Source organism: Electrona antarctica (genome assembly GCF_951216825.1).
Source record: "Electrona antarctica genome assembly, chromosome: 20".
Taxonomy (NCBI): Eukaryota; Metazoa; Chordata; class Actinopteri; order Myctophiformes; family Myctophidae; genus Electrona; species Electrona antarctica.
In genome coordinates, this window is record NC_136801.1 from 10,509,298 (window position 1) to 10,532,829 (window position 23,532).

Consider the following 23,532-nt stretch of genomic DNA (forward strand, 5'->3'; position numbering starts at 1 on the left):
CCTTACCGGAAGCGGATATAGGTAATAGCTGTTCTCTGTTGTGTGTTGTTGATGATAGATTTTGTAGAGAGAGAAGAGGAAAAAGAAGACAGACAATTGTGTGCAATTGTCGCTAGTAGAGTTTTCGTTCTTCCCTCCTTATTCAGTATTCAAAGGTAAACAAACAAAACAATTTAATAGAACATTTACACGTTCATCTCAATTGTGTGTCTCGAAGCAGGAGAAATGTCAAAGAGGGCATTCATTGCGGGCAGGAGGAAAATGAATCCCCCCGTGATGATAAGTTAGCATGGCTCACTCAACGCTAGCTGCTGCTAGCCAGCTAATATGCTAATGTCAACAAAATCATATTCCGTATACACGACTGACATACAGGACAACAGAGCACCGGTCAGTCCTCCGGAGGCTGGAGGCTTGAGCCCGGTGCTCACACCGATGAGATGTACATGGGTGGCGGCGTTTACAAGCTGACAGCTGCTGAGTCATTATTAGCAAACTACACATAGCGAGCTAGCTGTTGTTAGCCAAGCTAACTTGGTTTCATAACGTCCAGTTTATAGTTTGCCTTCTTGGCTTTTCCATGTCCAAGCTTCGCACTTATAGTGGTTAAAACAGCCACACGGAGAAGCGATGATGGACAGTGACATGCTATTAACGCTCTTGTTTACTTGTTCGTTTGTAATGTGACTATGACTAGAGAATATGCACAGAAACAACCTGGAGACTCATTCTCAAATGTGTTTTCTTTGTTGTTTTTAAATTCAGATAGCAGCGACAACTTCTGACTAAAGTTGTCAGTCAATGGAAATATTGTAACAATGTTCAGCTTTGAAGGAGATTTCAAAACGAGACCCAATGTATCACTTGGAGGAGCAAGTAGAAAGGTAACATGCTTGTTTGATTTGATGAGAAAGGTGAACTTTCAAGATGGCAATAATCAATTATACATAATATGTAGACATATAGTCTGGTTAGTGTTGACTTATTATGTGTTAATTCATAGTGTCTGAGTGTGTCTGTCTGTTGAGCGTTGGACTAGCTTGTCATTGCCAAGATTTCATGTTTTCCAGGAGGAAAAAGCATCTTTGTTGCACCGCACTCAAGAAGAACGAAGAAAAAGAGAGGTATTAAGTCAACTGTGTAGTCAGTGTGTTAGCACATGTGCAAAACTAGTTCATTCATTAGTGGCTCAATTGTTGATTATTGAACCATCAAGTAATGTTGTCCATACTCATTTAATGGGTTTTAGGGATGAAGAATACGGTTCATGCAATGTGTAATATGTGTGTAAAATATGCTCTAGTCTATCGTATAGAGCACCAAAGAACTAACTGGGGGTGGGTCATGTCCCCCCCCCCCCTCATTCTGAATTCCCATAGACGTGTTTAATATCGCATCATATAAGAACAAAGAGGGGGAAAAAGAGCCAGGCGGTTTGTATGGATATGAAGAATCAACTGACGGCGAGAAAACAAAACGCTGCCGAACTAATGCAATTTTCGCCAGACACATACTGTATCAAATATGAGTGACTATCGTAAACGATACAGAGCCACCTGCCTGACAATATCGCCAGGACATTTATTTATTCTTATTTGAGACAATTCTAAGGTGACTAATGTTATTTTCCATGGAGAAATACTTACGTTTCCCAGGGAGTAAGCGAGTAACGCCAGGACTTCTCTACTCTATATGCATACAGAAGTCATGATGTCCAAAATCAGGTCCAGTACAGAATGTTACATTATTTAGTTCCGCAAGTGTTCTTTAACAAGTATCATTCTGTTACGGTCAGGATGAAAGGAGAAGACTGAAGAATGCCATTATCATTCAGTCCTATATACGTGGCTATCAGGATCGCATGCGACAAGTAAGTCTGCAGCCATTTGCAACTTCTCAAAGACCTTGTTTCAGTTTCACGATCACATCATGTCCTCATCACTTTCCATTCACTTTATTATTGATCCATCACCACCCATCTTACATATTCTCCTAACACACCTCACTGAAAACAAAACAATCTGCACAATCTAAAAGCATTCTCTCTCTCTCTCTCTCTCTCTCTCTGTTTGACCTCTGGCATTTTATTTTCCAGTATGCCATTCAGAGGACCAAGTTTGATGAGTGTGTCAGCCAGTCACAGTCAAGGGGGGTGGACAGTGGAAGTCTAACTATCCTATCAAGACAACTAATTTTTTTCTACAGACAGTGTGTGGATGCACATCGATTGGTGAGTAAATGATGTGCTCTTCAATGAAATCTATCTCAACAGATTTAACCACTTCAGCCATTTAAAAAGAAATCCCTTCACTTTGTTATTGGGTTTTTACAGAAGCATTCAAGGTACATAGACATACAACCATTGTATACATCATAAATTACACAAAATAAATGGCATTCACCCCATTACATTTTGATCATAAAAGGGTGTACATATAAAAATATCTGGAACATTTTCACCTAAAATGACATACCCAAAATAGGGACAGTAGTTGAAAGGGGTTAAGAACAGACGTTGCCTGATGCTTGTGTTTTGTCCCGTTGGCTTTTCCGTTGTAGATATGGATGTGTCAGAACCTGGTAAAACACAACAGTAAGTTTGTGCAGCTGTTGGCGGGTCCAGAGAGCCAGACTTGTGTGTTTCAGATCAAGAGGATCCTTGGCTTCTGCTGCAGGTACAGTACTAGGGCATCGATACTGGCTCCCGTTGGGAGTCAGAACAGTTGAATAAACAAACTGATTTTTTTAAAATATTTGTAGTAGCCAGAGTTACATCATGCACGGGTTCCTCTCCATCTCCCCAGACTTCTGCAGAAATCTGATGACGACAGTTTGAATGTTGCCGTTCCCATGAGGATGCTAGAGATCTTTTCTTCAGAGAGGACTTATCTTCCGATTCTTCTAGACGCTAACTCTTTAGTATCATTAATCGAGCAGATTTTGCACTCTATGGTCCAGAAAGGTATGTTATTTTATTTTTATATGTTATACTTTTATTCAGGTGCTAGATGTTTCAGAGTCAAGACTCTTGACTCTGAGGAAGATCGCAAGATCGAAACTATGAATTCCCCCTCTCTTACATTCTCTTGGACTCTCTTGGTTTCTCTCTCTCTCTGTCTCACTCTCTCTCCCTCAGGATACTACAGATCGCTGTACATTCTAGTGAACCACAGGCTGCCTGCCAGTCTGGAGTACACTGATGCTCCCTCTGTCCCTATGGCAAGCACACTGTTGGATCACATCCTCAAACCCCTGCACTTTACGTACTCCTCCTGCACAACCGGCGCAAGGTATGGAACTCACACAAAAATATAGGTGTTTAATCCAGATGGGTGCGGTTTAGCACACGTCTGAACAACAAGGCAGCACCGATAGCATGGCCTTGAGGTTCAAGAGGTTCAGATCAACATACAGTATGTGAGAACAGGTCAGCTCCATATAAGGAGATCTAAAGGTGGCAGCAGGGGCAGTGTCTTGAGTGTACAGGGTTTGATGAGGGCCCAGGTAGGGCCGGGCCTTAATTTTCGGGCCTGTTGAGAACTCTAGTTTTCGCCGGCTACCGGGTGTGGCTGCACTAATAACTTTGGTGCAGGCCCGTCTAGAGTTTAAATGGACAGGTATCAGTCAAAAGGGAGACATCGAAGAGGAAGGATGGATGGCGGAGTAATCAACATATGGAATGTCAGAACCATATACTAATATTGTTGACTTCAGGGATGATGTCACGAGACCTGGGCACCATATATGGGGGCTTTCCCCATGTATGGGGATTTTGAGTGATACACTGACTGACTGACTGACTAACGAGAAATGCACGATTCCATAGTTAACTCCGATCTTCTGTCGCAACAAGACCACCCAATGTTGAGCCGTCAGGAATGTTCATCAGCCAGAAATCACTGTGTGGTGCAGCCAGGAAGTCCCCACCGCACCAGCAGTAGCATCACACCCCACCTCTGAACATGTGGCATGTGATCTCATTTTGTTAAAAGTAGAGTTAAGGTCCTTGCAGAGTAGACTGCTGCGTTTTTTTCGGAAATAGGGGAGAAACAACGCTGGAAAGTTTAAAAAAAACTCTGCAGTCTGCAAGGATCTTAAGCAGTGACTCCAGAACAGAGCCAGATTTTTAGATGATAAGCTCTAAAATCTCTACCTTATGTGGCGGAATAAAGTTGGCACAAAAACTAAAAATGTGTTCACTTTGTTCACTTTTTGACACAGTTTTTGGTAGGACACATATGTATTACATAAGTATTACATTATTGTTTTGACTATTTTATCATTGATTTTCTGTGCTTTAGAATTTAATACGTGCCCACTATGTGATAATCGGTTATTAACCAATATTTGCGTGCCATTTGTTTGGTGGCCTGGTCATATGAACTGGTCAGTGGTCAAGGATGAGGATTCTTATTAATCAGAAGCTCTGATGATTAGTAGGGCATCAGCCTGATGGCACATTTCTTTCCATAATACTCAAACTTATCAACACTTACCAAGTTATTGCCTGGCTGGGATTGTGACAGGAGGAGAACATTAAGAAGACGAGAGAAGAATGTCTTTGTCTGTGGTGTATACTGTTAAAATCATCCACTAAACCCATCACGCCAACCAAGGCAGTAATTACTTCAGCGACCAATTTACAACATGCAATAAAATGCCCTTAGACTCGCTTACTCGGCAGAGTGCAGAATATCAACTGTTTGCCCTCAATTTGAGACAGTCTTAATGACAAGAGTCCTTTTCTTCTTTGAAGAAAAGCAGGGTGGCAGTGAGAGAAACTTGTGTACACACAGACTGTAACAGCTAATTATCTGACCGGGCCCACCAGATGTGTGACTGAGCCATACAAAGCAGCTCTTGTTTGACGAGAAAATATTGGAACACTCGCAAAGCTGAAAGGACATAGGACAACACTGGAGGAACAAGCCCACTCTGTTAAAACATTTTGTTCTTTGTTATGAACTGATTTGAGTTTTTCACATTCCATAACGGCGTGTTTTAGACAATGCCTCGGCATTACTTTGGCCCTGTCTCCTGTGTGTTTTCCCTGACCTGTGATTATAGTTAAGGTGGCCAGTCAGGCCAGACATTGTGACATTGCATATCTCCTTATACAAAGCTTCTTTGAGCAAGAACGCTTAACGGTGCATAGTATCCACATTTAGTTAAACAGTCTTTCTGGAAATGAGTTCCACTGCCGTGTGGTTTGACAGAGATGTCTCTTTATCAGCTAACGAAAATGAAAAGTACCTGGATTTCATATGATATATGTTGCTTGTTTCAATGTTTAAAGAGTTTAAGTCTTAAAAAGACAAAAAGAGTGGCTGCACACACTGATAGCCAAAGAGCCGATTATTTATTAGGATGCAGAGTAAAACCAACGTTTCGGCAGTACAACTGCCTTCTTCAGGGTATATCCTGATTGTCCAGCTTGTTTCAATGTTAACATTAAAGCTTTTGTGGCAGCCAGCAAGATTGTATATTTGATAGTTGATACCTATGGTGTTATGAATGCAACAGAATGGATGGTGTTTATGAAAGTAGGGGGATACGTCAAGTATTTCTTCTCCCCATTTAACCCATTCAAAAGACGTACCTGAGGCTGATTCTAATCATGTCTTCTAAATCCTAAGAGTTTTCTGAAAAACATGTATTTCTATGTTGGTGGTTCTCAAACGTTTTCATGTGAAGTCCCCCAAATGTATATGTATTTGCCTGTGGACCCCTCCCCCCCATCTCAAAATATTTATTTCCAGAGACCCCCAGGAGCAAGGATTTGAGTTAAAAATGTTTGGTTTTCAAAACAAATAAAAAAATAAAAAATAGTCAAAGTATAAAATAATACTTTTTTTTATCTCAACTCTAAAATGACACACATGATCCTTGCTTCCTTTCTTTCAGGCAGTTTGTGTTTGCGGCCTTCACTGAGGAGTTCATCTCAGCCCCTTTCACAGAGCAGATCTTTCACTTCTTTATACCCGCACTGTCCGATGTGCGTCTCTCGTTCCCTTTCGAGGCCTTCCTGGATTCCCTGCAGACCACCGTGGTTTCCTCCTCGGCAGCACAGAGCCAGGCCCCCTGGCTGTTTTACTTTGTCCTCTCAGCGGGAGAGAACTGCCTAGGTATGTGGCTCACTGGCCTAAATGACACTCTTATGTACAGACAACCTGTGTGTGTGTGTGTGTGTGTGTGTGTGTGTGTGTGTGTGTGTGTGTGTGTGTGTGTGTGTGTGTGTGTGTGTGTGTGTGTGTGACTGTGTGTGTGTGTGTGACTGTGTGTGTGTGTGTGTCTCTACGTCCTCCTGGTCTGGGCTCCTCAGGTGAGTCTGTAGGATACAACAGCAGTGACAACACAGAAATGTGTGTGTGGGAGGAATGAATTGGCATAACGACTACATTGGGGAGAAATAAATAAAATAAATTTGTGTGTGCGTGCGTGGTGAAATTAATGAAAGGGGTGTGTGTGTGTGTGTGTGCGCGCGTGCCTCGCCCTGTGTGCGTGTTTGTGCGTGCGTGTGCGCGAGCACGCCAGGGTTAGGCAGCATTGTTTACCAGAGGGCTACACTAACTTTGATAAAGTGAGCGACTGCACACATTGGCCTATTGAATTGAACTTGAAACACATTGCAGTGCTGAATTACCGTATATTAAAATGGCATGAATCTGAACAGATTGCTTTACAATAATCTATTTGTCAGGCCAGAAGGCCTGGGTCCTTGATTCATAACACAAGAATTTTCTGTTACAAAATGTTGACCTTTTCTTTTACAGTAGTATGTCATTCTGGTGAGGTTACAATGAAAAGATTACGTTACGTACATAAAATAATCCACTTTAATTCCGTATCAACATTTGCCAGTTGTTTGATATGCTCCACCTCATAGGTCTATGGAAAAATACATAGCTTTTTGTTATAAATATGGATTCAAAGCAGACTATTTAACAATTAAAAAATGTACTATTTCAGTGAATATCTTGGAATGCAGCTATGTGCTCAAATTATACATATTATGAAATTGGAATTGAGTTATAGAGGGTATGCGCGTGACATCATCATCAAACCCGGAAGTTATGCAGGAAAGCCTAATGAGTGGAAAAATAATACTTTCTGGCTTTGACAGCCCATACATCCAAACAGAAATCTGATTGCATTAAACAACGTTAAAACAATGTTAAACTCACTTTGCCTCTCACTTTGCCACTCGATTTGCCATTCACTTTATGCATGCGCATACCCTCTATAAACGCCTGCCCATGTGTGGTGTATATGTACAGTTAAGTATCTGTTGGTAACCGGAATGCTCGTCTCAAAACACCCTCACCCTAATGTTTTTCTGTCGACCGGCCGCTCGGTGGGGCGGTTCTTGTATTCTTGTATTTGAGGATAATATTAGAAATTAGTTTAGGGTTATTACTAGGCACCGTTTTACTGAGGATACGTTTTGGAATGAGGTTAGGTTTAGGCATAGTTTACTGAGCTTACGTTTAGGAATACCAAGTAGAGACCGTTCAGAGTTTCCCAGAATTTCACCTCGGGCGACTGTGTTTTGAACCGCTCGTTCTGGTATTCTATATGTTTATATACACTGTGTGGGGCTTTATGAGGTGCAAATATGACTCCGTTGCAGTATAAACTCCAGCAGAGACTGATTTATAGAGAGGCACCAGATGATTCAGTATCTAAAGGATATAACTATGTCTGCCAGTCAAATGCTGGTATTTTTGTTATTATCTTCTCCCAACAGCCACTGCGGCTGGTAACTATTTATTTTGAACGTACCGGGACGTATTGTACATTAAATGGTCTATATTTTATTAAGTCCTGGTATGTTCAAAATAAATTTGTTTGTTTACATTGTATCCATTGTCATTGAAACACTGCTTGACTCATTAACTGCCAGAGTTTCTACATAGCCTATAGAGCGTCGCAGTCCCGCCCCCTACCATGGACCAGGAAATGATTCTCCGTTCATTTTCCTCATAGACATTTCAGAAAGTATTTATTTAAAGACGTTTACGCCGCAGACAAAGCCAACTCGAGTCGTGACAAATCATGACAACAAACACAATTTTTTGGGCCGAACAAATAATTAGAAAGAAGAAAAAAACGGCAGGTTACAACACTTTTTTTGTTGTTTTTCTTCTTTGTAATTATTTGTTTGGTCCAAAATATTGTTTGTGTTGTCATGAGTTGTCACGACTCGAGTTGGCTTTGTCCGCGGCGTAACCGTCTTTAAATAAATACTTTCTGAAATGTCTATGAGAATAATGCATTGGGATTCATTTCCTGGTCCATGGTAGGAGGCGGGACTGCGACGCTCTATTGCAGTGCATGTTCACCTACCTAGCGACCTAGTGGAAATGTTTTCATCATTGGCTGCCTCTCTAAGCCAATGGGAGACTTACCCATAAAACTCATAGTCTGAATGGCATAAAACCCAATGCCGCAACATGAAGTCTACTCTGAACGCCACAACGTGAAGCTGTGAGCTGAGGCAGATGCTGCGGAACAAACTGATTTTAGATGTTCATAAACGAGACCTTGCTGCCGCTGGCAATTATGACAGAGTCATTCTTGTTTAGGTCGTTGTTTTTCGGGTGTACTCTACTTCGGAAGTCCTAGGATCACTGACAAGTTGTGGAAGAGCACCCTCTATCGTAGCGTAAACACTGAAGTAAAAACACCAAGTGACTAACGTCATGAAACATAATTCAGTCAGTGTTGGTTGGCTAAACGTCATAGTGCGGCTAGACTGAATCCGTGCTATAATAAAATGCATTAAAATGCTGGCCTCCGGCCAGGTGGCACAGGAGTAAAGTACCTGCGCACCACCGTGGAGACTGGAGACTGGGGTTTGATTCCTCCACGGGGGCCTCCTCCGGCTTGGCCAGGCACTATAACAAAGTCAGGTTGGCCGTGATTCCGGGGAAGGTAATTAGACCTAAATTATTTTATGCCACGGGGGAAATTCAGTTTTCGGCTTCATCCAGCTGAGTGCTCCTCAAGTGGGGGACGGGACGGGTGCAGGACCGGGGTCATAAAAGTTCTGGCTCAGGGACACCGTGACACATTGTGGGGCTGAGAATTGAACCTGGGACCTTCTGCTTCCCAGGGTGAGTTCTGTCACTGCAGTAGCCACTCTTATAGTTCAGCAGGGAGTGGAGCTATGAGGTATAGTGTGTTCCTCTGCACGTTTTACATCCTCCTAGTGAAACTCCTCACTGTCAGGTGAAAAGAAGTGGCGACCCAGACCAAACAGCAAGGCTTGACAGTGACGGGGATTATTTACAGTACATAAAATAAAGTTCACTGACTGTGTTGGATTACTTAAACTATCTCGAGCAAGTTTAAATCTCTGCAAGTTGATTTTCATACCGTACCGTGAATGGAATGCAGTGGCTTCGTTGAAAACACATTATGCTGTAGAAAATGTGTGAATAAAATGTCTTTTCACATGAAAGATAGCCATGTTTGTTGTGGTGAAAGATGCCCTATTTTACCAGCCACTATGGCCTGGAGCCAAAAGAGGTGGTTTCCTGCCCTGAGTCTGAGTGATGTTCCATCTACTCGCATTGAATGACATCTTCCTTCTCTCCTTCTAACATAATTAAGTCCCTATTTAAACCTCTTAGTCCCTATTATTCATTTGACGTAACAAAATCTCAAAGCCTAGATTTAGAACCAAGTAACCAACCGAATTTATTTTTTGGCAAGCTATTCAGAGGATTCAGATTCACAGTTCTCATTATTCAGAAATGCCCTGAACACAAATAAACCACTGAGTGTTCAACTTTCAGGTTTGGGGGTTAGAATCGAGTTCAGAGTGGAGGATGGTGGGGGGGGGGGGGGGGGGGGGGGGGGTGGTTTGAAATAATCGTGCTATTGATTTGAAGTCATATCTACCCCGGAACTAACGTAAACTACATAATGTGAGTCAAAGCTGTGCTTTTTGTCAGGTTCACTATCAGAGGAGGGTCTCCTGTTGTACCTGCGGGCCCTGCAGACCCTGCTGCCCCTGCTGCCAGTGTCAGACAGCAGCAACAGACCTGAGGTCATGAGTGACTCAGAGGATGAAGATGATGGCGGCACCCATCCTCTGCCCATGCAGGTAGAAACACACACACACTCACACACACACACACACACACACACACACACACACACACACACACACACACACACACACACACACACCACCGCCACAGCCGCCTGTTTTGAAATTGTTCAAGGTTTTTCAAGATCCTTCGAAAATAGCAGATTTACGACGCATATTAACTTAGCCATTAAAAGCGGGGAAGCATCTGTGTCATTTTAGATTGGGAGTCCTTGTTATGAAAACGTTTGAGAACCACTGATCTAGCAACATAGGTTTTTCAGAAAAGATTTTTGAAGACATTTTTAGACTCGATCTCAGGTCTTAATGGTTTAACTAATTTAGCTGGGGACCTCCTGGAACCCCCTCAAGGATTCCCGGGGATCCTCGGACCCCACTTTGAGATCCTCTGCTGTAGCACAAATTTTTGTGCTCTCTCTCGCCTCCGCTCCCTGCCAGGACGACAGGATCTCTGTCCAGCTCATCACTGAGGAGTGTGTCCACAAGCTGGACACCAAGGAGCAGACCAACGCCCTGCTCAACCTGGTGTGGAGGGACTCGGCCAGTGAGGAGGTCTTCACCAAGATGGCCTCCATCTGTCACACGCTCATGGTGCAGCATCGTCTCATGGTGCCCAAAGTCAGGTCAGTCCAACACTAAATTAATATGTATTTGCCCCGCAGACCCTCATCTGAAAAGACTTTGTGCCAGGGACACTCATACAAAGATTTGTGTTAAAATGTTTAAAACAATGTTACCAATTTTTCTATAATGTTTTGAAAATAGCTTGTAGACAATGAGTACCACAGACGAAAAACAGTCTAAGTCCAAATTTCAGACTGACCCCTCCACGAAAAGGCCTTGTTGTCCTGAACCCTTATCTATCATTTATATATTATGGATCAATAGTGTGGACTTAGACTGTTATTCGTCTGTGGTACTCACTAATGTAGCTGTGGACTCCCATTTTGAGAAGCTCTGGTTTAATAAATGCATCAGCTTCGATTCAGCTCTGAAATGCTTTTCTATGGAATGGGTTTGTTAGAAAGCGTGTGTGTGTGCGTGCGTGCGTGTGTGTGTTACTGTTCTGACCAGTGAATGCATGTCTGCGAATGAAGTCTTTTGTGTTATAAATGATGGTGATTATAAATACGTCACCAGGATGGATGTTTGACACTCGACAAGGTCTGTGCCACACGCGTGGGTCAGCTGCTCAGTTCACCGTTGTTGGTGGCACAACTCTCTTGTAAAGGTGGCATCATTTGTTTAGTTTTTTTTACGAAATGCTACCATGTACTAAATGTCCTTTGTCAAAGCGTAGGGCTACATCCTCATAATTATGCCTTTTGTCTTTTGGAGCCAAACAAAAAATAACAATTATGTTTTTTTGCATTGCATTGCGGAAACATCCGCAGCACAAAAACAAACAGCGGTCAACTGGACATTACTCTTATATGTCACACGGATGCTGGAGGGATCAGCTCCAGCGTTAGAGAGTGAGGATGTTAATTACAGGCCCATCGTGATTGAGAGGGAAACTGTGGCTTTATGTGTTTCTGTGCTGTAAGCAGCAGTGTAAATAACAGTGAAGGGAGGCAGGCGGTTATCTGTGGTCCTCATTTTACAACCGGGAGAGGAAGCAGGGATGTCAGGGAATCTGTCAGTCTTGGGATGAGGGCAATTTACCCCCCTTCTCTCTCTCTCTCTCTGGCTGATTACATTAGGACCAGGATGTCAGAATTGGGGGTGGTGGGGCTGTTCTGACTGACAGAGGGTGATCTAAGCTGAGAGCTTCATGGAAGATCACCTCCTCTGGTTAATGATTACTGGAGCCAAACCAGGAAGCTAACAGTTGATGTGCGAGTATCAGTAAACATGTGTGCCTTTGCTGGACACTTTTTGAGGATGCACAATATTGGAATTTTGGTCGATATTGCAGTACAAGCTTCCAATTCCAATAGGGTTTACCTTACACAGTAACATAACAGTAAGTTATTGTCGGTGCAGATGCAGACTTCTAAAAAACAGAGGGCTTTTACCTGATTTATTAGGCCTATTGATGCACAAATTAATGCAACACACAATGTAAAATATAGTACTTTGACGTAACCATTTTTCAAACTTGTTGACCCTATGGGAACTCATTGATTAAATCGGCAGATATTTCCGTCCTCTGTTAAAAATAGAAGAATCCCTGTCCATACGACCAAACTTTCTCTCTACACATGTAGGACAATTACAAATTGAAGTTGAAGATTAAATGTCACACTCATAATTGAGATTAACAATTTAATTGTGGCATTGAACATTGGAACATATGAATAAAAGATCACACCTGTGTGAAGTGAGGGGCGCTCTTATCACCATATATCATCTCATTCCGGCCAATCACAATTTGCGTCCTCACCTTCGTCATCAATGTTTGTGTTATGCAATGTTTGTTTACACAAACACTCAAACGTGTCCATTCATTGTCCATGGCATTTTCATGTTTGTGTAGGACAAAGTTTGTGCGCACACACCAAAAGCTGGACATAGGAGGGGCAAAAAATACTTTTTAACATAATCAAAATTGCACAGGGAAATAACTGAAATACACAAAAAAAATATTAAAGGACCACTTCACCACTTTTCAACCTATCTTCATATAATAGGTCCTCACTAATAATCATGATAAAATGGCACAATTGTTTCTACTCAGTCTGTGTCTCATAGGAGGGCTGTGGGTAGTTCAGAAACCCGTCCACCAGTGACATCATCGTTTGTATTTTTAAAACAATACTTTTTCACAATTTGTATTATCGTGAGAACGATGGCTTCCATTTTCGCATTACAACTTTTCAGGACTAGAAAGCCTGCAGTTTCTATTAGCTTGACACGACAAGTTGCATGCTTTAGCACGCTCTGTGGTGTCTCGTTGCTCAAGTTCGCTTGAGACGGCGCCCCTCCGTCCCGGTCTAAAACTATACGTTATCGGCCAAAAAACAAGTTTACGGTTGTTGGAAAAATAGTGATGGCAGCGGAATTCAAACCCGGTAGGTGTGGATTGGGAGTTTAATGACTAACAATGCATGCTACCAAGCTGGCTGCCAGAAAGGGGTTTTCTGGCTGTATTAGAAATAGAATATAGAATGTGAGAATGCCCTGCCCCCTGGGTGCCCTATTACTTCCTACTAGTAGTGGGAGGGGGGGACCAGGGACCAGAGTCTGGAAAAAGTATGGAATTTTGATTACTCTGTTCTTGATTCTTAATTCTTACTCTGTATCTGTAACTTTTTAACTAACTGCTATGCTGCGTCTTGGCGACCAATAAAGGTCTATCTGTCTTGTTCATGAACCCATCTAACAACAACCATGCTAATGATCTGAGGATGATGGATCTGCGTAAATCGTCCTCGTCGGTAATCAAAAGTCTCCATGTACCATAGGAGAAACTTAGAGACTGCCTGACTGATGCCAGATGTTTGGGTCTGACACCAATCTTGATTTTGGAGAGTCCTAGACCACTGACTGCCGATGTTTTGACCAATATTTTGTAAAGAAAAGAAAAAATTAAGAAGAAGATTTGCCGATTTACAAGCTCACAGTGCTTTGCATCCCGTCATGCCAAAAATAGGGAGGGACAACAGGTAGAAAGTGGTTAGAAATCAGGACACAATTGGCAGATACAGATTGTCATCAAAAAAGTCCAATAATGGCCGAGATATCGGCTGACCTTTAGAGAAAACGATTCAGATGTTGCTAGTGTACAGTGTTCCTTACAAATACCTTCCACAGAGTTTAGAGGATCCTCCTCTTCCTCTGCATTTTCATCCCCTTCATTTTTTTTTACGGCTTCCTCCGTCCCGCCGCTTTTACCATAAATCCTGCCCTTCGTCCTCCATCATTATCGGATATCTGTACAAAATAATTAGCTCACTGAGAAAGATTAATCACTGCAGGAGTGGACGGGATAGCTTTACAAGAGGCTAAGGGGAGCAAATTGCATCCCCGGCTTGATTTACTGCTTTTAAAAAAGAGAGAGAGGAAAGCAGACCATTTGGTCAGCTGGTCCTCAGTCCGGCCCAGCCGTAGTACCCTTTTTTATGAATATGTACAGAAGCTGAAAGCTGATCCCTGCTTCTCAGAAGACCTCTCGGATACTTAAAGGCAAAAAGATGCCCAGTGATTCAAGCCTGGTGGTGGTGTTTGAATATTCGGATTTAATGGAAGTGCCATGTTGCACCTAGCCTGCGTGTTTGTCTTTTTAGTCGGGTACAGTGTAATCTACATTTGATTGTTCTGTGTTGGGTGTTTGGTGTAATCTCACTTTGATTGTTTAGCCTCGGCTAACGTAGCACTCTGCCGCTAACGGGCATCTGTGTGATGAAAGTGAACCCCAGATGAGCTTTGAACGGTTGACAAGTTACTTTTGGAGTTGACATGAGATAATGGCGCTAAATTATGTGAACACACACAGGAGTCTTTTTATAGATTGAAGGGGGAAATGTTACCCTCGCTCAGCATTCTTAAATATATATTTTTTAATGATGGAAAATGTCACCCAAACATCAGTGGCTTATTTTCTGCTGAAATGCAAATTCTTTTCATTACTTTCAAAATGCAATGATCCGGGTGAGATTCATCAAGCTGCCCAACAACATGTGTGCACACATGCGCACACGCACGCACACACGCACGCACGCACGCACGCACGCACAAAACACAACCCCCATTTGATGCCCCCTACTTTGTTTATTAGCGGTTCATTCCGTGATTGAAATGGAGGTTTGGGTTTTCTAGCAGGCTGTAAATCAGCGTGTCAGCCGGCATTTAGTGCTTTGTTTCCCATTTCAATCAAACACCCGCATCACTGTTAAGAACCCGGAGCACTACGCCTGACTCCTCGCTGCTCTCCTGAGCCTTGTAGTAAGTTGACAGACGACGGGGGCTCGCCTCCAACCATTTCTCAAGCCTTATTAAAGGGCGGCTGTCACTCTCCCTCCGCGGGCTCATTTCCATACTCCATTCCGAAATGATTTTGCGTGCTGCTCGACAGTAAGGGATTGGACCCTGGCCCTGACATTGACATGAGTGTAGTTCGGCATGAGGTATTTTTTTCTCCACTATATTCCTGTCCCTCCCCTCAATTTTGTCTCCTTCGCTCCCATCTCCCCCCCACCACCCCCCTCCCCGTTTTGACCTTTCCTCCTATCTACCCTGTGTCGTGAATGGGAGATGTGCCCATTAAAGACAGGCATGCTTATAGGTGCCAGAGCACTTGCGCTCGACTCCCAGACAGAGACCCCATTATATGCAAGAGGGGCACTCTATTTAGCTTTTCAGCTTACTTACCACATTATTGTCACCTGTTGTTAACCCTCGGTGTGAAAAGGCACTACAATCCCCAGTCGGAGCATAATAGACAGTTAGACACACACAACACACTTGAACAAAGATCAGCTTCACACCTGGGTGCTGTGGCCTGTTGAGTACCAGGCCAGTACTGGGAGGTATGTGGAGTCCCCCCGTCCCCCCCTTCTGTTATCATGTAATTCAGTGTGAGTGTGGAAGCATGCTGATGCTCCGGGGTCACGTCGAGGGCCACCCCCTCCCTCCCACTTGTCCTCCCCCCGTACTCCATTGTCTCCCTCCGTGGCCATTAAGTTAAATGGGGCTCCAGCAGGAAGCCAGAATGGCTGTTTATGACCCGGGCCCGATACCCTTGCTAACAACTAGTTTACTAATGGAAGGTGCCTTGCCTAAATAAAGCTTAATGGCTCATTTAATCCATTTTCAGAGCTCGCTAGGTATATGAGGGGGAGAGAATAGGTCCAAGAAAATTCCTTGGGGGGAAATACTGGTTAACAGTGGTATTTACCTTTCCCCTGTTTTTTTATGTGTCTTCTGGTTAATTGGGCAAAGTTAACAATCAAAGCTTCGAGGCGGAAAGACGGAAAGCCACTCTACACTTTACACACTGACTGTGTCGTCTACCCATCGATCTGAGGCCGTTCTGAATACCTTCTTAATCAGTAGTTCTCACACTTCTCACAAGAGTTTTCAAAAGTGTTAAAAAATAGCAGATATACAAGCTGGCTGAGCTTGTACATCTGCTATTTTTGATTATACCACAGGTCGTTTCGAGGAAGCAATCTGATTGGTTGAAACAGCCTTCTAGCCGTGGGTTAAACCAGCACCATTCACCACCTAATCAAAACAAAGAATTCAGCTGCTCTGTTCTCCCAGAGCGCTAGCAAACTCGGTGGCTAGGCTAGCTAGTTTCTTGGGACATTTGTGGTCGTAGTGACTACATTTGTCATTAAAAAAAAATATTCTTTCAGCGATTTTCTTAGTTTTAAGGGTAACTGTTGTATAATTGCAATATTACACTCGAGGGTGTGGGTTAACGTCATTATTGCCACTTCAGTGATGCTTGCGGAACTCGACTTCGTCTCGTTCCTCACCGCACCCTCTCGTGTAATATTGCTTAAATAGCCAACGCAAAAATCTAAACGGACGTGGATGCTTTCCCAGTTTCAATGGGTTAATATCTCCATATTTCTTCTTTTCTCCTTTTTGTTGAAGAGGTCGATATGAGGAAAAAATAAGTAAACAATAAAAACATCAGATGTGAGACGAATCAATCTGTCTGTCTTCTCCTTCACTCCCTACAGACTTCTGTACAGTTTAGCCTTCAATGCACGTTTCCTGAGGCATCTGTGGCACTTGATAACATCAATGACGACCAAAATGATCACTGGGTGAGTCCATTCAACGTTGTCAAAATGTTGGCTAACGGGCGTGCATGTGTGTACCTGTGGTTGTGTGCAATGCATGCAAGTGTAAATGGGTATATTATCAGTCCCATATTTCACGGGACATTTTTGCGTGGTTATTGCGACCCAAATTGACTATTGACTGTTCTTTAGCAAAATGTGCACTGCAATCAAGGTGTTTTTGTCAAATTGTATCAGGAATGATTGAAAATGGCAAGAACCTACTGAACAGGAGACATTCAAAAATATAGATAATCCGCAAATCCCCATATGGTGTACCTCCTTGCATCAATACCCTCCATAATATGGGCATAAAAGCGACACAGACAGAGAGCAACAGAAATCTCCATATATGGGCATGTGGCAGACAGAAAATGCCGGGTGCACTGAGTGACAACGGATACAACTGATATTGAGTAGCCGGGTTGGGCATTCCCAATGTGCTTCATTTCCGACTTGCATCTTTACAGACCTGCATGGTCTGTAAAGGATATATATATATAGTGTTGGGTGCTGGCACATATGCACACATGGCATCAACGCATGGTGTTGTGTGCTGGCACACTATACACTCTTTCTTTTATCTGTATTGTATTGCATTGTATTGTACTGTATGTGTCATTGTATGTTTAGTTTTACTACCATTTTAAGAGCCTGCTCAGGGACTACAGATGAAAATTAGCTTATGGCTAACTCTGGCACATTTACATGGAAGTGAAAACTGAAATGTTGATTAATGAGTATTGTCCCTGTCAAATAAATAAATAAATAAAATAAAATATATATATATATAGGTAGGGTATGGGTAGGGCATTCACTTCTAGTCATTTTTACTAGTTGCCTAGTTTACTAGTCGACTAGTTGTTTAACTACCTATTATGTAAAAAAACATTTCAAAACTGTGTACATTGGTGACTATAACTATAATCTACCTGATTTTGAGGCCTACAAAATCGGGGAAGAAAACAAAAACGTTTTTTTCCTTTTTTTCCCATTATCAACTAGTCAACGAGTACCAACAAAGTCGACTAGTGGATTTACTAGTCGACTAGTTGAATAGTCGACTAGCTGGTTAATGCCCTAATCATGGGTGGTGTTTTCGTGCTTCAACTCTGAACTACAACTCCTTCCTTCCTACAACTCGTTCTGCAGCTCCATGGTCAATCTGCTGCAGGTGATCTCCAGAGGTTCTCCCATGACCCTGGACGACTCCAACCGCATCATCCCCATCTTCTATCTCTTCAGCTCTCTCTTCAGCCACTCGCTCATCTCCGTGCACGACAGCGAGTTCTTTGGACATGAACTGGATGGTATTTCAGAAGGTATTTTTAATGTTGGCCTTTAATAATAATTATGCCCCAAACAGTAGTTATACCACTCTCACTAGGATCTTCCTGAAATGTACATGTTTTGTAAATATCCTTCATTGTTGAGTTTTAAACATTGGATGCGAGGATATACTTCAGTCTTAGAAAGCTAAGTAATTAGAATCTTGTTTGTTTTCATATCACAAACTTTCCGGCAGTGAACATTTTTAACATTGCTCTATATTCTGCACAGACACAGACATTGAGGTCTGAGAACGGGTAACACTCGACTCACAAAAGATAATATTCAGTGACAGATGAATGTGTTTGAGCTACATTTCGATGTCTGAAATGTGCTATATAAATACATCTCATTATCATTATTCTGTATGTCTGGGTGGGATGCGAACACGCCAGTTTGTCTACTGGTTATACTCTATACTAAAATCCAAAGTGTTAATGTGTTTGCTAACGCAGTGAGCATTTACTATGAGACCCAGCAGATCATGTCTGTCTGTGTGTGTGTGTCTGTGTGTCACACTGTAACACCACCCGCCCGCCACCAGAGGGCGCAGATGTATCACACACAAAAACGCACACGCACGCACGTGCATCGCACGCACGTGCATCGCACGTGCATCGCACGCAAAAAAAAACCTTAAATAAATAAATAAATACATTTTAAAAGAATAAATTAAAAAATTAAAAAAATAGAAAAAATTAAGAGGAAAGAAAAGTGTATGTGTGTCAGACTGCCACAACAGCTGCGTTCGCTTCCCGCGTTCACACGTCTTACTTGTATGTTAAAGTTACTGAAGAATTGTCAGTAAAATAGAGAACCGGGCTAATGACGACCCCGCCCTCGTCTCACTTTGCAGGCCAGAGCCAGTCGTCGACCATGATGCCCTTTACTCTGGCGGAGCTGGTGACCCTTTCCCGCTGCCTGAGAGACGCCTGTCTGGGCATCATCAAGCTGGCCTACCCGGAGACCAAGACGGAGCACCGCGAGGAGTACATGGCCGCCTTCCGCAGCGTGGGCGTCAAGACCAACGCCGAGGTCCAGAAGCGCATTCAAGCTGAGCAAAAACGCTGGGTCCAGCTCTTCAAGGTGAGAACAGCAACTGGAAGGCTCTCCCCGAAGCACGCTCACCCCCATTGTTCTTGAATTTTTGTATTTGTTTAACTGAGGATAAGGCTAGGAATCCGTTTAAGGTTATGAAGGTTTATTCTACTGTAACTGGGCACGCTCTGTTATTTTCCTATTGATATACTTTATACTATAAAGTATAGTATGTCATACATTATTATAATATAAAATATCAAAATTCTGCAACAGGGTCTCAAATAAAAATGTAAGGTCTGAAAACACATGTGAACATGAATCTAACCTATTATTAGCAAAGTTAAAGTGTAAACAAACAAAACATTACATTTACACAACACTGATGATCATAGTGCTGTCAAACAAATCCCTACTTTGTTTCTCTCTCAGCTGGGGGGGGGGGGTCATCGGCCTGTAAAAACACAAGACCCCTGCTTTAGAGCAGTGGTTTTCAACCCTTTTCATATGAAGGACCATTATTTATTCGCCATTTGAGCCACGGACCACCATTTGATGACATTTAGCCTCTCAGACCCAAAACTAAAGAATATTTTGTTGTCGTTGGATAAGATTGTGTCCACAATTACATGCCCTATTGATGTGATCAAAATAACAATTCTTCTCTTCTACTAATTATCTTCTCTAATTGTGTCGACTTCTATTAAGTAATGCAGATGTTTAACAATAATTTAACTCTTGAGCGTACGGGTCCATTTGGTTTCATTTTACGCTCTCAAGAGTTAAAGATCCAAAGGTCCATGCATTAGGTTAGCAACTCTCCATCATTTAGCTGGGGACCACCTGGAACCACCTCAAGGACCACTGGTGGTCCCCAGACCACTGGTTGAAAACCACTGCTTTAGAGCATTAGCAGATAATATGTGACTAATAGTTGGCTTAATTGTGATAAAGCCTGCCTGTGCACTGGAGCTTACCACCCCTGTGTGTTTGCGTTTACCAGAGGGAACTCAAGCATGTGTGTACATGAGCAGGCAATGGATGAAGGACAGAGCAGCCGCTGAGGACATCCATTGCTTATTTACCAAGAGGAAATGAGGCTGGTGGCAAGTTGGCAACATTAGCGTCGTTCCTCGTTAGCCCCCTCTCTCGTTCCGCGCCTCCCTCTTGCTTTTTTTATCCTCTCGCCGCCTTCCCCCTCCGTCCTCCACGGAAGCGGCAATTACGCAACTTTGTTCCTTGCTCTTCGGCCGTGGATTTGAAAGCTCACCGGGAGCAGCTGGCAGGAAAGGTGGCGAATCTCGTGCAGAGCACGTCAGGAATTTTCATAAAAGATCCGTTCAGAGGCCTCTTGTCAGCTAAAACGACCCATTAAAGAAGTGGGGAGCAGGAGAAATGCATTTTCCAAATTGAACGGTGGGATTTACAGTCGGTCTAACGCCACTGACCCCTAACACGCTAATGTTTGGTTCGTGTCATCAGGCGTCCCTCCCCATCTTTTATCACCTCCATTGTCGAGCTATCTATTTAATTGAAAGAAGTTAATTGAATGAAAATGATCAACTAAGCTTGTATTAATATTGCTAATGGAACTTTCTTCTTGGCCATGTTTGGAGAGCGATGTCACACAGGAGTTTGGGAAATACCCATTAAGGCTTGCACTTAACCCGATGGGCTAATTAAGGAATGCTTATTCATTCCCCGAGTCAGGGGGTAGGCTCGCTCCAAACCCATCGCCATGCGTCTTTTACAGCATTTTGCACTCGCCATTATTGCCGACTCCAGTCGACTCCCCACGCTTTCCCGAGATTGATTGTCATCTTATGAAAATGACGCGCTTTAGAGAAGGAACGTTTCGATTTGAAACAATCTTGCTTGGTTATTATATGGAAATGGAATCGCAGTAACTGTTATTGTAGGGAAAATGGCTCCTCCTTATTGAATGACGCGCGGCTGGCTGACTGGGAGCAACTCGTCAGAGCCACAACAGCACATTTTATTACTCTGAATCATCAAAACTGCTCTGTTTCAGATGGCAGAAGCAGACCCACTAATGATTTTTTTCTTTACAACATTCACGTCAGTGGAGTGTTTGACTTCCTAACTGGCCTAGAGATTTGTAGTCTACAAAGTGGTCAGGCCTCTGAAATTCCATTCTTAAAAAAGAAAGAAAAAAAAGAATACACACAGCACAGGCTGGATGATGTTGTCTAGGAAGTATGTGGAACACAATTTCATATTATTCATCTTTTTACATTTTTGGCTAGGCTTTCAAATGATATACAAGTGAAACAAGGTTGAGAGTTGATTCGCTGTACAATTTACAATTTAGGCATTTAGCAGACGCTCTTAATCCAGAGTGATTTACATTAGGCAACAAAATGTACGCAGGCCAAAAAAACAAAAGTGAAAAGGTTCTATCAAGGTTCTATCTCCAATTAATCCAAAATGTCGCAGCTCGCTTGGTCTTCAACCAGCCAAAATTCTCACGTGTATCCTCCCTGCCTGCACAGAGTACAAAACTCTGATGCTGGCATTCAAAGCAACCAAAGGTATGGCACCTCCACATCTTTCAAGTCTGACCCTACAAACCCTCCAGCCGCTCAGATTAGCTTATGTATGATTCATGATGACTATTTCTATGTATGTATATGATGTATTACCATGTTTTTTTGTTCTTGCTTACTGTAAATCGCTCTGGATTACGAGCGTCTGCTAAATGCCTAAAATGTATCAAAATGAAATGCTCGCGCCACTCGCCAACAGAGCCACGGCGGTCCCTGTGGTGCTGTGAAGGGGAAGCGATGGTGCTGCTGAATCCTTGCCTCTGTGTCTCAGGGCTGATGTCAGCAGAGCTCGACCAGTAATTAACAGGCGTAGACGTTGAGGGACGGCGCAGGTCGTTTTTCTTTTATACTGCCCATAAATGGCGCACTAATGGCTGAACTCTCAAATTGCTTTTTTTCCCCCCTTGTTTCTCTTTCTTTTTTTTTAAGAGAAAGCACATAGTCGTTGAACGATTTACACATGAAAAGCCTCCGTTTAGCTGTGTAGTTCCTATTCTCCATTCTGATGATGGGCATGCCAGGGTGCTGTCTGTCTGGCCGGCCATGTTGTATTGTACTTCTGCATGTGTTGCTCCTAATAAGAGTAGTGTTGTATAACAATTATCTATGAATCTATGATCTACTCCTCAGGTTATCACCAACCTGGTGAAGATGGTAAAGGGCCGTGACATAAGACGGCCCTTCTGTCCTAGAGGTCACTGGCTCTCTGCTGAAGTCAACATCCGTGCAGATAAGGTATCATCTTGTGAAAATAGACAACCCCCCACACTAGGGCATTCACTTCTAGTAATTTTTACTAGTTGACTAGTTGCCTAGTCGACTAGTTGTTTAACTACCTATTATGTAAAAAATAAAATAAATTAAAAAAATAAACTTTTTCTTTTTTGGAAATAAATATTTGTACATTGAAAAACTGTGTACATGGTGACTATAACTATAATCTACCTGATCTTGAGGCCTACAAAATCGGGGAAAAAGAATAAATAAAAAAAATAAACTTTTTTTATTTTTATTTTTTAACAACTAGTCAACTAGTACCAACAAGGTCGACTAGTGGATTTACTAGTCGACTAGTAAACTAGTCGACTAGTTGCTTAATGCCCTACCCCACACACGCACGCACGCACGCTCCATTCACTAGTGTGTAGAATTTGGCTGAAGGTCTCTTGTCTCTCCAGGTCACCCAGCTGTATGTCCCCTCTGCTAGACATGTGTGGAGGACAAGGAGGATGGGTCGCATCGGGCCACTTCAGTCTACACTCGACGGTAGAGTCTAAATAATCCGTATATTAAGAAAATGCTGTAAAGACAAATGCATATACAGTAGCCACTTGTGTTATAAATCATACAAAATGTGTACATTGAAATGTTAGTACTTGGCAATCTGATGACATGATTGCATTACTTTACTAGGCTTGTTGATTTTTCATATGAATTATGAAACTGATAACGTGATAGAAACTCCGTTTTTTGAGTGGTGTAAACCACTCCTACAACTGGCTTTTGTGTGCAGAAAAAATGAGCATGGTTGCTATGTTCAAAATAATTTCTGACGTAATGAAATCACACCCGGGTGAACTGGATGACCGTAGCAACCATGCTCATTTTTTCTGCACAAAAAAAGCCAGTTGTGAAATCACATCCGGGTGTGATTTCATTACGTCAGATCAGAGCTGATCAGGCTATATAATACCTTACCTTATATAATACCTCACATCGGACAAAAACTCAATAGCCTAGATCT

At 42.6% G+C, this 23,532-nt stretch overlaps 1 protein-coding gene across 2 annotated transcripts in view; it reads left to right on the forward strand.

Moving 5' to 3' along the window:
• Positions 1-23,532, forward strand: part of ube3c (ubiquitin protein ligase E3C) — a 49,843-nt gene continuing 26,311 nt past the window's right edge. The window contains exons 1-16 of one of the 2 annotated variants that reach the window (XM_079489007.1): positions 1-21; positions 766-884; positions 1,071-1,124; positions 1,796-1,870; positions 2,096-2,230; positions 2,560-2,675; positions 2,805-2,962; positions 3,137-3,290; positions 5,905-6,125; positions 9,960-10,111; positions 10,556-10,740; positions 16,753-16,839; positions 18,007-18,176; positions 19,040-19,269; positions 22,419-22,523; positions 22,967-23,054. In XM_079489007.1, coding sequence (XP_079345133.1) covers positions 819-884; positions 1,071-1,124; positions 1,796-1,870; positions 2,096-2,230; positions 2,560-2,675; positions 2,805-2,962; positions 3,137-3,290; positions 5,905-6,125; positions 9,960-10,111; positions 10,556-10,740; positions 16,753-16,839; positions 18,007-18,176; positions 19,040-19,269; positions 22,419-22,523; positions 22,967-23,054 — 1,996 coding nt within the window. In that variant the 5' untranslated portion in view covers positions 1-21; positions 766-818. Of the gene's footprint in view, positions 156-765; positions 885-1,070; positions 1,125-1,795; positions 1,871-2,095; positions 2,231-2,559; positions 2,676-2,804; positions 2,963-3,136; positions 3,291-5,904; positions 6,126-9,959; positions 10,112-10,555; positions 10,741-16,752; positions 16,840-18,006; positions 18,177-19,039; positions 19,270-22,418; positions 22,524-22,966; positions 23,055-23,532 lie in introns of both variants that reach the window. The other variant, XM_079489006.1, reaches the window with a different exon arrangement.